We start from the raw sequence: 17412 nt of genomic DNA, 5'->3' as shown, positions 1-17412 counted from the left end.
CTGGTAGGGGGGTCCCTTATATAATGCATATGCCTGTCATACTACCCCTCTCACACTTATAGTAAAACATGTCTCCAACAGTGGGAAGGCACATCTTTGACAGGATTAAGTTTTAAGGTGTTTCAGCTAATTTTGGCAAAAGAAATTGAAGACTTTGCGGTGATCCTCATTAACTAAATTGGAAGCATGGCAAGAGACAATTCAAGCAACAACATTCCTGTATTTTCTATTTGATAAAACCAATATCTAAATGACCCTAACAGAATTTGAGATGGAAGCCTCCTTGCTACAAGAATCATTGAATGTGTTGGTACAAACACAAATAGCACAGTGACATACGTCTCTCATAAAATAAAGAAATAACACAGATTAATGGTAAACATTTATTGCTCATTTATCAGTAGCTACTTAAAACCCAAGGTATTTGTTCTACAAAATATAGAAAAAAAAGAATACAACCCTTTTAAATACATCATATACCCATTATCAACAATGTATACAGACTACACAGATTCAGTTTTGTTCCACTTATTTAAAGATTCATCGTGACTTTAAAAATTTACAAAATCTTTGACTTTACACATGGTAGGTCCCCATGGAATTGTCTAATAGTAAGTGTCTGCACTATTTTCATCAAAGTCCATTCAGTAATTCAGAACTACTAAATGACATAACTAAAACTGATTTGAGGATAAGCCATATAAAGTTACTGGAATGCTCCAAAAGCATACAAGAGTATGTTTTGAAGGTCCCAACAGTTTACATGCTGTGAACAATAATGTTTCTTTGTATATTTTTTTTCTGAAACATGGGAAGTGCTTGTGTGTACATATCTGTACATACTACTTACTTTTCAGCCTGGGTTACAGGCCTGTTAGACAATCTGCTTAACTGTGCCTCAGTCACATAACAAAGCCACTAATCAGCAGTCACTGAAAGGCCACACGTGGAATTGGTATTACCTGCAAAAATTCAAGCAGCATTAAGTGTAGAAGAGAGCGCATTTGAACCACTGCTCTCGCTACATATATTCAGAAGGATTAAGCAGTTAACCTTATTTAACCTTTACTGAGAAGATCCATAAGGTTTTCCCTTTACTGTACTATTAGCTAAAATCTAGAGGTGCCAAGCTGCTGTAGAATTCATTTAATTTTGATATGAAGTGCCACAAAGCAAATAGCCACTCCTCCTGCATCTATACAGATGATGTATCATTTGGGTGCGAACAGATCTGCTTCCTAGAAAACAGAACACTATCACCTCACCTTTTTGTTCCACTCAGAACCTAATGTTTACACCAGGCCCTGTGTTGTAGACACTTAAGGCCTTCAGAGAGGGCTCAGCACAGCCATCAGCTGTTCACTATGGGATGCGCGTATAATAATATCGCAGCCTGCTCCTGCTGGTGGTGCATGCTGCGGTGCAGTCAACCATGCACAAAATGGGCAACCTGCAATGGTTTCTGGTAAAGAGAGTGACAGAGAAAAAGGCACAACAGTGTTTCTGTGTACCTTACACGCAGGAGAAGGTCTTTACACTCACCTACATCAAGGTGACTGTCCTCACAATCTCACTCTTCAATGAAAGGATACAGACGTCAAGTCCTGACAGGGCTAATAATGTTATTAAAGGAATGCCACAATTACGCATACAGTCCTTTACAGACAATTAAACAGCTTTATGCAAGAAAATAAAATTAAATTTAAATAATTTAAAATTACAATATTTATTATTTCTAAAGAACCATTAAAACAGCAATTTTAATATTGAAGTTTACTAGAAATCTAAGTCAGTATTGTGTTTAAGCTAAAAACCTATTCCTCACCTGCAAATTATACATTCTTATAGAAAGCATCGGTAAGTCTTACATGGTTTGGGTAAGTGATTAAAGTTAGAGAACATGAACTCTTAAGTGTCCTTTTGTGTGCTTACATGTAGTAGTGACCATTTTGAGCACACGATGAATGCCTCATATTATCTCAAGTCACATCATTCCAGAATGCAGACAGTTTTTCATGCCATGTTGGATGACGTAGATCTATTTGTGGCTAGATCAAAGACATGCAATACAGTCTAACTGAGAAAGCACACAGCTTTCTCAAGCTGATGAGTATACTTCGAATCAATGGTTGCCATAAGCACCGCAGGCAATGGGCAAATTCATTTTAAATTAGTGTTAAAACATTTTACATTACAGGAAGTTACACATTTTACATTACAGGAAGTTACACAGATCCCTGCACAATGAGCATGTATGGAAATTAATTATGTTTTTATATTTTATGGAAAATTGACATTATGTAGACCAGCTCCCTGCCCATTCCCTTTAATATGTAACAGAAAATGACCTCAAGGCCAGTGATGGCCTGCCACCCGTCTGCCGTTAGCCAATACACAGTGAGAAGGAGAATCATTGGCTCTACAAAGAGCCAATGAAATCACAGTTACTAGATAGAAACAAGCACAGATAGTTAACACACAGTAGCCATTTAGGTATGTTTAAAACGTCTGCTATATATAACATGTTCTTTAAACTTGCACAATATCCTAGTATAATTACAGTGTTAAAAAGTAATGACAGAGTCAGCAGAAATGAGAACAAACCTTACATTGTGCTCTTATCTTTTAGGAGGTCTTTGTAGTTGCATTGCCTTTTTAATGTGTTTGCTACAGTTGTGGAGAGAACACACACACATACAAATCATGCTCCTTAACAAGTCGCTGTTTCTATTGTCATGTTCATAATCCTACTTCAAAATGCATGATGTTCGATCTTGACATCCCTTCTTGTGCATTTTCCAGAACAATGAATGTAATCATAACCAAGTTATTGCTTAGACCATATTACAGGTTTTTATAACTGTGGTCTTGACTTCAGTCTGTTGATATAATGCATCTTGCAAGTTTTGATTCAAAGACAGGAACATGATAAAAGGAAGGGGGGTAAAACAGGAGTCCTTCAAGCAGCTCATTTTATTGCTACTTAAGTCTGTGACGTTATTACAGGAAGCGGTCGGTTAGTTTCTGAACAAATGTGCGCGATACACTCCATCGTTCTTGTTTTCCTGCAAGAAAAAAAATCATGCAAACTGCATTAGTCTTCTACACATATAAGATGGCATTGATCTCCTAACCTCTACATGTACCTTGTCATAAGCTGAAATGTGTTCTTGTTCATCTAGCTTGCAAGTGATCATACAAACATGCCGACAGAAGAGCTATGATTTATAGAATCCTCCCCCAAGCAGTTGTTTCTTTCTCACTCACTACTTTTTTTTGCCATCTCAGGTGTCATTTTGCTCATTTGTGCTGTACCTTAGGTAATATGTTTCATTGTCTCAGGTTCACAGGAGATTATTAGGTTAACGGCTCAAGAGCCCTTACAAGCCTAGCCAGTTTTATCCAGATTTTATCCATTTTTCTATCTCTAGGGGAAAGATAAGGGTCAGCATGTGAGGTTTTGACAATTTTTTACATACTGCCTCTGTCCGTAAGGATATGGCATTACCACAAGAATGAATCTGCAATTTCCCATCCATTGTTTCAGACTGCACTTGAATATGGTCAGGGAAGGATTCTGCTTCACATGAACAGGAAGCCTATTCCAGAGGAAGGGTCATATCTGGGACACATCTGTCTCTCCAGCATGATCTATTCATGTCAGAGAACCTGGAGCGGGTAACCCTCCAGCAGTTAGTTTTGTTAATATGCAACTTTCCATCAGGGCTGGGTCAGAGACGGCCTTTAGGTCAGGCATAGATCAACCCTCAGTAATCGGCAGGAAACCGAACACAGTGATATGCTTTCAATCGGTCCACATATGACATGTTGGTTATATCCTGTATTTTTTGGTGAGAAACCTTGATGATGCTCCAGCTGTTGTGGGTGCCTGGAGAGCTACATGCCAAAGGGTGCACTGTACTCGATTACTGGTCTGATGAAGGCCAAGTACAGTTGTACTATGACATCCTCAGATCTGGATGCCATGCCCTTACGTATAAGCTGAGACACACAGTTCTTCATCTTCTTGAACACATGGTGGTCAAAGTTCAGATTTCTGTGTAAGTAACCAGACCTCTCATTACTAGCTCTACTCTTAGGGGGTGCTATCAGTGTTGTATTTTTCATGGGCATTTGACTTCCCAAAGGGTATTATTATGGACTTGCTGGCTTTTAGTTTGAGGCTATGGCTGTCACAACAATCATTAGTCTGAGTCACTCCTTTCTGGAGGATATCATCATCATTTGGGGAGTCGATGATTGCCCCCAACTTGCATTCATCAGCAAACCTGGTCAGCCAAATGCCATCTACATTTACTTTAAAATCTGAGAAGTATATCTCAAACAGGAGGTGGCCCAGCACTAAACTCCCTTTCAAAGGTGAGCATCAAACCCAGTACCTTGTAACTGTGAGGTAGGTCAATCCTAACAAAAGTAAAACACAGTCAGAAGTGGAGCATCCTCTTATACTGAACTGCAGTGTCAGCAACCCATTTACATGGTGTGGGAGTAGAACCCACAGCTTTCTAAACCAAAGGGAATTATGCTACTTGTGCTACTAACACCACTTAGGCTGAGGTACTCAAAAACCCTGTACCACAGAAGCTCCAGCTTACAACTTTAACCTCTGCATTAACTGACAGACAAAATTAACTCCAGGCTACTACTTTATTGTGGACAACAATAGTTAAGGTCATATTTATACACACACACACACACACACACACACACACACACACACACACACACACACACACACACACACACACACACACACTGACTGCTGTGAGATTAGAACCTCCTTCCTATCTAGCTATGCAATCTAGAGGACACAGTACTTAACACAAACACCACTGTGTATCTCTTTGTGAATAAGTACTTTCTGAACTCTGACTTGCTCACCCCTCCCTGTATATCTTTTCTTATTATCTATGCACCTCTCACCTGTCTGACAAAATTAGTATATCCAACTCATAACTACCATCTCTCTACTAATACATACAAATGAAGTACTGCAAAATGATCTCCTCACACACCAACTCCTCCATTTTCCATTTACTGTTATGGTAACCGTTTCTCACTTGCTTTTTTGATGCTTTCCAGTGAAATGTGAGTCTGTCTTTTCTGAGACATCATATGTTCACTATAAGCATGTTACTGCTGACAGGACCCTAGGCTGGATAATGGACTGCCCGCCTAGCCATACCAATATCCCATTACTTGACTGTCTCTCGCTAATTACCATAAAAAACTCATCAAACCTGCCAGTGTGCATACCATGAGCAATGATTTGTATTTAAAATTTTTATTTCACATTTTACAGCCAAAACATTGACAGTCATGTGCTAAGAATACACTCTCACATTAACTTCTCTTCCCTGCAGTCTTACATTTACTTCCACATTCACAGAAAATACATCTGGTAATGAGTTAAACAAGAGATGTGCTGGATTCCCAGCCAAACAGCATACAATAAAGCACTAATCAACAGCTATGTGATGTGTGCATCAATTCAAAAGACAAGTCAGTAATCTGCTAACATCCTTGGAGAGCACACTACATGTAAGTGTCCCTTTTAAGGGGCAGCCTAGGAGCACTGTCTAATGAAGTGACCTGGTCAGAATCGCACAGCAGACAAAAAAAAGTTTATGGGAATCGAACCATGCAATATGTGAAGCAGTTCATTAACAGCTGAAAGCTTTACTCATCTGCACTAAGTACATGCTGCATTTCATATCCTCATGCCTGCAATAACAAGCTAAATTAAAATGTATTCATAGTTAAACTATTAACAATAAACATGTATACTGCATGCTGTCTAGTTTACTCACAGCCGCATAATAAACACACTATCAACAGTCAATACCCAAAGAACATGGAAACCAGGTATGGTACCCAAAGAACATGGAAACCAGGTATGGTACCCAAAGAACATGGCTCATGTGATGATGCTTGTGTTTACTACAACTGATGCTTTCCTTTACACCGTAACAACTCTAGGGTGCAGGAACCAGTATTTATACACACACACACATAAAACCATCAATTGCAACTGCATGCATCACTGTACTTTGTGACTGTGAGGTAGGTCAAATAACAAAAGTAAAATATCTGCTTGGGATCAAGTAAATTAATTACATTTCTGGACTGTCTTTCTGAATTTATCTCTGCTCACTGCAGCCAGAACCAAACACTGCAACCTGCTCTAAATCCTTTCTGCCTTCTCAACTTCTTACCTCAAAAATCAGAGACAATGAAAACAAATCAGAGCCAATGCAAGAACACGTTTTAGATACTTTTTTTTATACGCTATACATTATTGGCAGTTCCTAGGCAAGCAGTCCAGGAGACCATTAAGCACCTAGTGACCTAATCCAGATTCCTAACTGCAATATTTGGTTAAGGGACTTGCTCAAGGTCACCCAGTAGGCAAACCGAGGTGGAGGATTCAAACTCTGTACCCTTGGAATAAGAAGCAGCCTATTAGCAAGTCAAAGTTTTACTTCTCTGCCCTACCTGCCAGATGTCTAAACCTGCTGCTAGAACAAGCATTAGATTAGCAAGCATTTTCTGAAACATGCATGTCATTATTTAGCCACTGCAGTTCACAGCAAATTTACCAGAAACACACAAGAATACCTCTCCACTTCTTTGCTCATGAATTTGGGACAAAGCCGGAAATAATAGGAGGAAAATGCTCAAAAAGGGAAGAAAATGAATTATTATTTTATGTATTTATTAACCAGGTATATCCACTGGACAAAGTGTTCTTTTCTAGAAGCAACCCAGGAACACTGGACTTGGCCAAAATCAACGAGAAGACAAAAGGAAATGAAAGGATTCAAACACTGTACATCTGGCTAAAGAAAGCAGTTTAACAGCAGCTCAGAGTCTTCTGCAGCAGACAATTCTACACTTAAAAGGTTAGCAGAATGCTAAGTCTTGCATGGACATGCATTTTCTGGACAATAAGAGCTATGAAATGACTACTTCACTTATTACATTAACAGAGTAACAGGTTTTGCATTAATATACATTTTCTAAACAAGAACCACAAATCTCTAATGACTGGCATTACTGACGGACTGTAATCCTCAGTAACGTATCTGAAAATGAAGACGTTAATGAAGGTAAGGCAACAGGTACACAGGATTAAGGCTCCAAACTGTTGAACTACTTCCTGTAATGAAGACCATTAGATCTACACTGAAATATTAAAACACATAAATGGCAAAATGATTTTCTCTAGAATAATTATTTCACACATTACAACTTTCAAAATGGATTTCTGTACTTCAAACCAGAAACATGTTTGTATTCTGAAAAGCATGTTTACAACAACTGTATGACTGCAAACTAGATAAAGCTCAGTACTTGCTTTGTTATGGAACAAAGGAACATTATAGAACTCAGTATGCCTGAGTGAAGCCTTTAGAAACAAACATCTGTATAGTTTGGCCCTTTTCTATTACACGTTCTGTAACAAATACAACCTTGCTTGTGTATTGCATGGATTAAGTTATGAGAGCCATGACAGTAAGGAGAAAATGCTGAGGTGGAACAATATTGCCAGGTTCTTAATAAAAATGCATACTTCCACTGTCAATCAAGACTGAAAGAATTTTCCAGAATACCTTTTTCCATGTAGTTAAGAATCTGTAGTTGTACCATGTTAGTCTAGTTTAGATGTGCTGCAATAAATGTCTTGCTTAAAACTTCTTTGTGCCTCAGTGGATTTCCTGAAGATTGATGGTAATAAGGAACTCCATTTGCCTGCACAACTCTGAGCAAGTCACTTAATCAGAGAGTGCTCCTGGGTTGTCCCTGAAAGGTGGGCTAATGAAAAAAAAAGTAGGACATAACATTTTTCTGCAGCTCCCATCCCTGACGAGGACAGAATTATGAAAACTCCCTGGCACTGTTGACTGACCATGAATGTCCATAGGAATCAAATCCTCACTTTCCCCAGTAATGGCACTGCTAAACACACATCTTTTCAAAACCATCAAAAGCCTAATGCTGTAATGACAATGTTTCAGATGGCTGAAGTCCATTTGGCACACAGACTTCGCTTACTTGTCCACAGTAATAACAGTAACAGCAGTAGCTCAAACTGCTCAATTTCCTAAGTTGGTAATGCAATTCACCTGCTTCAGATGGTGCAACTTGCTTAATGGCTTAATTCAACTGCTTTGGATAACTACTTGCTAAAACACTGACAGAGCTTACCTTGTTGCTTTCATAATAATGATGGTAGTAATTCAACAACAGCAATCTGCAACAATTCACAAAGTTCAGACACAAAGTTTTACTGGGTTGTAAAAATACTATGTTAAAAGTTCAAAGTTTCTCTTTCATAGGCACAACTGACCCAATGAATGAGACTTCCTGGAAGCAGAGCAGCTGACAGGAAATTGGATTAGGAGATGTGGGAGACTTTTTTTTCTTCTTTTTTGCAACATTTATGGGGTAGCCCAGCTAGTACTGGGCCCCAGACAGCTGCCTAGGTCGCCTTGTGCTGGACCTGCTCCTAGATGGCAATTTAGAGGGAGGGTCCATTTACATAATAACTGTCTAACATTATAAACTTTCAAAACTTTACTGTACTTAATGTTTTAGCAGGCTGAGTTATTTGAAGCGGGGTTAACACTTACTAGTTTGTAGTTCTTTACTCAAAATTCTTATTGCTCTTTAAAAAAATCTTTGTTGTTCACAGCTCATAGAATATAGATTAGTAATAGGCTAACTGTCCTTGTTGGGCATTTCGAGCTTAGCTAATTACCCTATCTGAGAATCAAACCCTGCACCTTGTGTCTGTAAGGTACATTTCTTAACCATTATGCCAACTTCCTACCCTACAAAACATTACTTAGATGTGCCACATAGGCGGGGTGGGGGTATGATATATAAAAAAAAAATTATATTTATATATATATATATATATATATATATATATATATATATATATACACACACACACACACACACACACACACACACACACACACACACACCATAGAAAAAAGGTATTTCTGCTCCTCAAAGATTCTGTAATGTCAGAGTTTGAATATTTAAGTGGTAATGGGGGAGGATGTTAGTCATTCTGCAAGAAATTCCTCACAAATACAGACCCTTGTTACTGCTTTGTCATTTTGGCATCACACTGCTTTGGCATGTAGCTTTATCTCATTAACTACTTGACCCTGACATTCTTTAATATTCTCAAATACACTGATGCAAGCCTACCCAGGGTCCACCCTTCATACCTGTCAACCTGTTAGAGTAAGAAACCTGGTCAAAGCCAGAAATAACAGGGGGCAAAGGTCCAAAAATAGGGACAATTTGAAATATTGCACTTCCAAACTTTGAAGCTAGATACAACAGCAGGTTTTGTATCACTGTCAATTTTCTGACTTAAATCTTCAGTGATTTCTCAGTGATTTCCTAGTAAACCACAACAGTATGACAAATGGACCAAAAATATTAGGAAAAATCTGGACGTTCTGTGAACATCTATTCAGTTGAGAGGTCATCTGTGACTAATGCACTGATCTTGGTGTGATTAGCATGCAGACTGATTTTGTTACAAAATGAGTCCAGTGTCTCTAGCACAAATATACTAAACAGGACTACCAATGACCTTCGTGGAACACCACTGGCTACTGACTTTTCCCATGGCATTTTCACTCCAACTGTTATACTCTGCTTATAGTCAGACAACCACCTGTCTAACCACTTCACTATTCTTGGGCCCGCCACATCCACCCTTTAAATTTTTCACAAATCTCGTGTAAACCATGTTGTCAATGGCTTGGCTAAAGTCCTGATACACCAGTCACAGACGCAACTTAGACTAGCTTACAGAGCTTCATTAAGCCATGCAATTGACTAGTGGTAAGTGAAGTCCCATTCAGAACTTTGCCATCCTATATGGCAGAAACTTTTCGATAGCCTTCATCATGTGAAGACAGCAAAGCTATCAGGCACACACTTGCCTTTTTTTTTTGTTGCTAAATCCACATGTCCTGTGGTACCAGTCCAGTTTCTAAGGATACATTTATAACTCTGTCAGTGGTTCCTCAAGTTACAATACAAACTCTCCCAGATGCTTCTCCCTCCAAGGTATTTCAACCCCATCTCAAAATTCCTTCTCCCTGTAATATCACTGCAGTATACTTTAGTGCCAAGAAACCATTCAGTACTTTCAAGTGTCTACACTTCCGTTTTTTTTTTTCTTTTTCCTGCCACAGATTTGGAAGGTTCACCCCCCCCCCCCCATTCACACTTTGCATTCCTTCTGAAAATAATCTGTTTCTCCCAGTATGACATTGGGCAGCCACATTCTTTTTAAACTTTTCACTGACAATCACTACTTACAACATTATGTCCTGACAATGTATCTTGCCCAAGGTTAAGTGAAATGGTACAAGCAGTATAAAAACATAAGAAGCCAAAATCTTGATAAAGATGAATCTCCAGTAGATAAAACACAGGTTTTTGATGTCCCCTAGTCTGCCAGTTTTGCCTACAAGTTCAAGAACCTGAAACTTAAAACAATGTGCTGATCCTAGTTCTTTTGTGTGTTTAGCTAGGGCATTGGTGGTATTACATTTAGCTATAGCATAAATATGCTCCCTAATTCGTTCTCGTAGGGTTCTAGTTGTCATGCCTACATAAAAAATAAAACATTGCTGGCATCTGGCTATATATACTAAACAATCAGACTTGCAATCAGCAAATCAAGCAAAGTTGAAGAAAGAGAAGGGAAGTGGATATTAAAATTACAAGCGCATAAATTTGGTATAAATGATAGAGTAGCCCTTAAACCTTTTTTAGCTAATAGACCTTTAAGGCACTAAAATGTGTTTTTAAGATTTTATAATAATTGCATTTTAACAATTTCAAGCTATCATTGTTTTTATTCTGATTTGCTAGTGTAAGCACATGACCTGTGAGTCATTCTTATTTAAACAGATGGTTCTAAGCTGCTTTGATGTCTGATGAAGCGTTAAATATAACGTGAAAGCGCTTACCATACTGCAGTTTGTTCGTGTTGTATACTAATAAACCTGTGTTTTATCTACTGGAGATTCATCTTTATCAAGATTTTGGCTTATGGTGCACCTTCTTATGTTTTTATACTGCTGATTTTGTCTGATTTGAAGGTGCTTTACCCAGCAAGAGTTGTTTTTTTCATATTGAAATGGTACAAGGCACACACAGTTATAGTGGAATGCTTCCCACAGAGAAGGTTGTTGGAGGAATTCTTTTATGTCAAGCAATGATCAGTTACAGTGCAGTACTGCATAAACATACTGGCTAACACACATTTTGGCCAGTGATGTGTTCATGTTATCCATGTAATTGTAGAAAAGTGTAAAAAAGACAGGCAGCGTGGAATATTACAAGTTGCCCGGAGCTGCATTACCAGATGTGTGAAGTAGATGTCTGAGCTGAGCTGCCATAGACTTGCTAGGGAGCTCTGATACTTCAGCAAGACGGAACAGTAGATGGCATGGACACTTCCTAGGAACTACAGCTCTGAATAAATAAAAAAAGTCTGCAATTTAGCAACTTTAACTGCAGAAAGATTAAAAGTAGCCCAAAATGCTTTTTAATAATAGTACAAACTGGAGTACGGAAGTAAAAAGAACCCTTACTTTGGTTTTAGAAGACAATTTAAGATGACAGTGGATAACAGTGCCAACACTAAACGTAAATGCAGAAATAAACAATCCTGATTTATCCTATTTACTCTGTATCACGGTAGGAACACAAGATATGCACTACTGTAAGAAATACAGACAGAATGAAAACCAAAACTGAATCAATACTGCAGTCTTCACTAAGCTATTTTGGGGTATAACATATTACAAAATAACACAGCAAAATAGAGGTATCAACACTACATAGAAGCACAAGATACGATGGAAAGGATATTTTCACTTTTCAGGTGGAGTTTTGCTTTAAGAAAAAATCTAGGTAGCATATTCTGCGTCTCCCTTACCAGAGACTACCAGTAAAAGCAAATACACAGCAGCGGATTGCTGTAAACCACAATGCATACCGCTGTACTCTAGAAAAAGTGGAAGAGCTGACGACCACTTATTAGGCTGAAAAGCAAAAAAAAATTTGGAAACACTGTAGGTTTCTACACCTCAACCCATCTTCTTCAAGGCACTTCTGACCAGGAAGGCTTTCTCTCTCCTATTCAAAATAAGTTCTTCCCTCACAGATTTAAGCCCCTAGAGCACCAGTCTGCAGGTGGATCAATGAGGTTTGCACAGAGATTTGCTGATATTCTTGCTCTGCTGTACATAATGTAGAGGCTGTCAGTGGACACTCCTCCAGAATGACAACCCTCTATCAACGGATGCATGCAGTCAATTCACTGGGTGCGGCAGCGGATGCATGCAGTCAGTTCACTAGGTGCACTGACAAAATGTGCTCTGGTGGTCTCCATGGCATTTTAATTTCCCTTTAAAAAACAGTAACTTATGAGTGGGACAATCCTGGGCATAAGCTTAGAAGATATGGATATTCAAGAAGCTAGTTGTACATCTTACACTGAACCATGTCTTGGAAGCGTGTTGTACGTCTTACACTGGTCCATGTCTTGGAAGCATGTGTACATCATACACTGGATCATGTCTTGGAAGCATGTGTACATCATACACTGGTCCATGTCTTGGAAGCATGTGTACATCATACAATGGTCCATGTCTTGGAAGCGTGTTGTACATCTTACACTGGTCCGTGTCTTGGAAGCATGTGTACATCATACACTGGATCATGTCTTGGAAGCATGTGTACATCATACAATGGTCCATGTCTTGGAAGCATGTGTACATCATACACTGGACCGTGTCTTGGAAGCATGTGTACATTATACACTGGACCGTGTCTTGGAAGTATGTGTACATCATACACTGGACCGTGTCTTGGAAGCATGTGTACATCATACACTGGACCGTGTCTTGGAAGCATGTGTACATCATACACTGGACCGTGTCTTGGAAGCATGTGTACATCATACACTGGACCGTGTCTTGGAAGCATGTGTACATCATACACTGGACCGTGTCTTGGAAGCATGTGTACATCATACACTGGACCGTGTCTTGGAAGCATGTGTACATCATACACTGGACCGTGTCTTGGAAGCATGTGTACATCATACACTGGACCATGTCTTGAAAGCATGTGTACATCATACACTGGACCATGTCTTGAAAGCATGTTGCTTCTCTTCTTTGACTTTGATAAGTTATCAAATGCAGGCTCATATGGGGGTTTACAGAGGCATGCCAGGACTGATGAGAATTCAAGGAAAATTACAAACCCTGGAAAGAGGCCTCAGTTATACTTCCCCTTTTTTGCTTCTCCTTCTGGTACACAGCAGAAGAGATGCTGTCCTTCAACCAAGGACAAGGCCAGTGAAAAGGCTTTCAACTGGGTATCACTTTCTGCTTCTAGGCTACCTTACTGTTAATGCCTCTGACAATCTGAAAGTTTCACAAAGAACAGGGTTATTCATTCCTCAAGGATTGTCCAGATGAAGGCTTCTTTACGGTCTTTGCCAAACTTGCTGCTGAGTTGGGCACCACAACAGGTGGACACAGTGCCTCCTTTCATCACAATATGGAGAGACAGATGGGGTTCACTGACAGGGTGACCCCTGACCTGAACAGCTAAAGAATGAAAGCCATATGTCTTTCAACAGTTCATATGCTATGTGAAACACGGAAGAAAGTGGTTTAACATATCTTTCTCTATAAGGGAAAGAAAAAGCCTTGGAAGCAATGAATAAAGATGCCAATCGCAGAACAAACAAACTACCTTATATGTACTTAGAAGCGTCTCTACTGTAAAAGATTTCCTAGACCAGGAGGACAGGACTTGTCTCGATGTCTCTGCCCAAAAGAACAACTCCAGGATGATGACAACTCTACTGCAATAACTACTTAAAGTGTCTTGTTTCCTGCCAGAAACTCTTGAACAACATTATGTTGATGGCTAATGGCTCCTTTACTGATAACTTGGTACACAAATAAGGATTTCCATTCAAGGTCAGTGTTCGAGGAGAAAGGCTCAAATGATACCTGTAGGGTTTGGCTACCTTTTCACCATATTTACATTATCTAAGCAATTATTCTAAGAGTCTCTCTATTTTAACTGGGTAAAATTATACAAAAGCTTCTAAGCAATTAGTATTTCTAGCAGAAAACAAAAGCAAATCAGAGTTACTCAGAGCTACCCATTACCCAAGTGCACAGTGCAAACAGTGTAAGTGTCTTCAATTTACATCAACTGTGGAAAGGTGATGGAAAGATGACGCTCTTAGGAGGCTCAAAGGCTGATGCCCCCCCCCAGAAGTGGGGATATCCAAAAAGAAAATACAGACTTGATGGCAACACTACCATGAAAAGGAAATTAACAGTTTAAAACAGGGGGAAAAAAAAGTGATTCCAGAAAAAAAATCAAATCCCAAATTAGGGCAAGAGTCCTAACTACAGGCTTCAAAATACAATCCCTCATAAGAAGGTGCAAATAGCATTCAGTTGGGTCATAGTTTTACCATCCACTGATTCATAAAATGAACACAGGACAAGTGAAATGTATATAGTCATACCAGGATTCTAATTCAGACAATGTGAAAAAGCAATCTAAGACATGAGCTAATGAAGCTTCTCAAATGATAAAAACTATTTTGAGCGATATGTTGAACTACCAATGATTTTTTTTTCACTGCCAGAAGTATCTGGGGGAGCTGATTCAATGAGATAAACCTACAAGTGGTTACCTATTCAGAAGACAAGCATGTACTTCAGAATTCTAAGGATGGGATGGGATGGGCCAAGAGGTCAGCATATTCACCTGATATGTCCAAGAAATACAGACACCTCCCCAGACAGCTGCAGAAGCAAGAAAAATGACAGCCTACACCAATATATGAAGCTGTAACAATAATTTCCAGTTGGCCCAATCGAGTCTCAGGCAATACTCTGAACTAGAAGAAATGTAAGAAAAAAATGTGTTAAGTATAGCAGTGTGAGAAGCTCATCACAACAGCATGGAGGATTACTGTACAATGTCATACATACTGGCATTAGCTGCAAGAGGCTCTCAGTCCAGCTAGGCCCACTACAGGAACCCTGCAAATGTCAGGCACAGGCCAACAACTCCCACTGGGGAGATGCACACCTGCACCCTCTGCACAACAGATACAGAGTGTGAGAAAGAATGAGTATTCCTAAAGAAGAAACGGCCTTTATGTCCCCATAGAAACTGGTAGGTGAGAGAGACCGTGAAAGGGGGTGAGGGTGTGACAGTTAAGAGAATTACAGCCCTGTCTCCCATGGAGAATCTGAACTGCAGTCTTCTGAAGAGAGGGTAAAGAATGTGATGAGAAATGAGGAAGAGGGTCATGACTGTGGGATACTTGTCTCTCTGAACCACCATGTTACCCTTAAACAGAAGAGTGCTCTTTGCAGGAGGTATAGTCCTGCAAGGGGACAGACAGATTGTACTGCAACAGCAATCCTTCTCAAACTTTTCTGTTACAATGAGTTGCTCACAAGTGTACTATATTCTTCATATTGATCACTGCTGCAGTAAAATTCCTCACATTTAAGAAGATTTCCATACTAATGACCCTACGCATGGAGGAAGGCACACAGGAAGTCCCTGCAAGGATCACCACTTTTTAAGAGGGTCTACAGTACAGCCATGCTAAATCCTTCACAGCTCCTAAATTGGAGGTCTAATTTATGGTGTTTGGAAACCGTGCCAATAGACAACCAGACTGCTGCCTCATAGGTGCTCTGGACTAAAACATGCTTAAAGAAAGCTGCTCATGCAGCAGTCATTCTGGTAGAGTAAAGCCTTAGCTGACATTGTCTTAGAATGTGATTCAATTCACTCCCTGTATGGATATGGCCTGTTTAGTTATTGGTTTGCCTTAAAGAGTCTGTCAAGATGAAAACCATCTCAATGTACACCTAACCAGAGTAACATTTTTCCCTAAAGTTTGAAGTTCAGAGAAAAATAACTAGTAGATGAACTGTCTGATTAGGGCAGCATTCGAAAACCACCTTTGACATGAAAAAGGAAATCGTCCAAAGACTAACAATGTCCTTATGGACGACAATTAAATGCTCCTTGTACAGGAGGGCTTGCAGTTCTGACATTTTCCAAGTCAAAATTATGGCAACTATCAAGACTGGCTTCCAAGGGTAGGAGCATCAAAGACGTAGAGGTTGTTGCCTCAAATGGCTCCAGGGCAAACTTTTCCAGCACAAAGTTCAGGTCCCATGGGGTGGCCCTCCTAGGTGTGAAAAGGTGTACGACCTGTTTCAGTAACTGCTTCACTTATCAACAGTTGATGCAGTGATATACAAGCTTTGATGGTACCTACATGAAACATAACAGAACAGTAGGATAGCCTTGGCAAAACAGGTCTGACAAGTAAGATGGCATCAGAGGTGGTCCTCCATGGTTGAAACATGGCCTTTATGTAAGCACTAGGGGTGGCCTGCCATGGATGAAACATGGCCATTATGCAAGTACCAGGGGAGCCCTGCCATGGTTGAAACATGGCCAAAATGTTTTCACCAGGGATGGCCCTACCATGGTTGCAACATGGCCATTATGCAAGCACCAGGGGTGGTCCTGCTATGGTTGAAACATGGCCATTATGTAAGCACTAGAGGGGGCCCCTGCCATGGTTGAAACATGGCCAAAATGTTTTCACCAGGGATGGCCCTGCCATGGTTGCAACATGGCCATTATGTAAGCACTAGGGGTGGTCCTGCTATGGTTGCAACATGGCCATTATGTAAGCACCAGGGGTGGTCCTGCTATGGTTGAAATATGGCCATTACATGTTGGCACAGGAGGTGGCCCTGCTAGGGTTGAAACATGGCCGCTATGTAAGCATCAGGGGAGGCCCTGCTAGGGTTGAAACATGACCATTACATGTTGGCACAGGGGGTGGCCCTGCTAGGGCTGAAACATGGCCATTATATGTTTTCACAGGGGGTGGCCTGGCAGGACTGAAACATGGCCATTAAGTGTTGGCACAGGGGTTGCCCCTGCTAGGACTGAAACTTGGCCATTACATGTTGGCACAGGGGGTGGCACTGCTAGGACTGAAAAATGTTCATTACATGTTGGCACAGGGGGTGCCCCTGCTAGGACTGAAACATGATCATTACACGTTGGCACAGGGGGTGCCCCTGCTAGGACTGAAACATGGCCATTACATGTTGGCACAGGGGGTGGCCCTGCCAGGACGGAAACACGGCCATATATGTTAACATCAGACAGAAAGATGAACAAATACCCACATTTGTAGTTCCTTGTCTGCAGTACTGACATCTTTTAAACCTGTGATACTAGTGACCTGCAACT

The 17412-nt window shown here is 40.1% G+C and overlaps 1 protein-coding gene across 2 annotated transcripts in view; it reads right to left on the bottom strand.

The window, feature by feature from the left end:
• Nucleotides 1–369: 369 nt before the first annotated feature.
• Nucleotides 370–17412, bottom strand: part of HIP1R (huntingtin interacting protein 1 related) — a 2955354-nt gene continuing 2938311 nt past the window's right edge. For both annotated transcript variants that reach the window (XM_044068914.1, XM_044068915.1), the window contains exon 32: nt 370–3065. In XM_044068914.1, coding sequence (XP_043924849.1) covers nt 3018–3065 — 48 coding nt within the window. In that variant the 3' untranslated portion in view covers nt 370–3017. The remainder of the gene's footprint in view (nt 3066–17412) is intronic.

Source organism: Protopterus annectens, chromosome 4.part0 (genome assembly GCF_019279795.1).
Source record: "Protopterus annectens isolate FY-2018-M chromosome 4.part0, PAN1.0, whole genome shotgun sequence".
Lineage (NCBI taxonomy): Eukaryota > Metazoa > Chordata > Ceratodontiformes > Protopteridae > Protopterus > Protopterus annectens.
The sequence above is the reverse complement of the archived record's forward strand: the minus strand, read 5'-3'. Positions and strand labels throughout refer to the sequence as shown.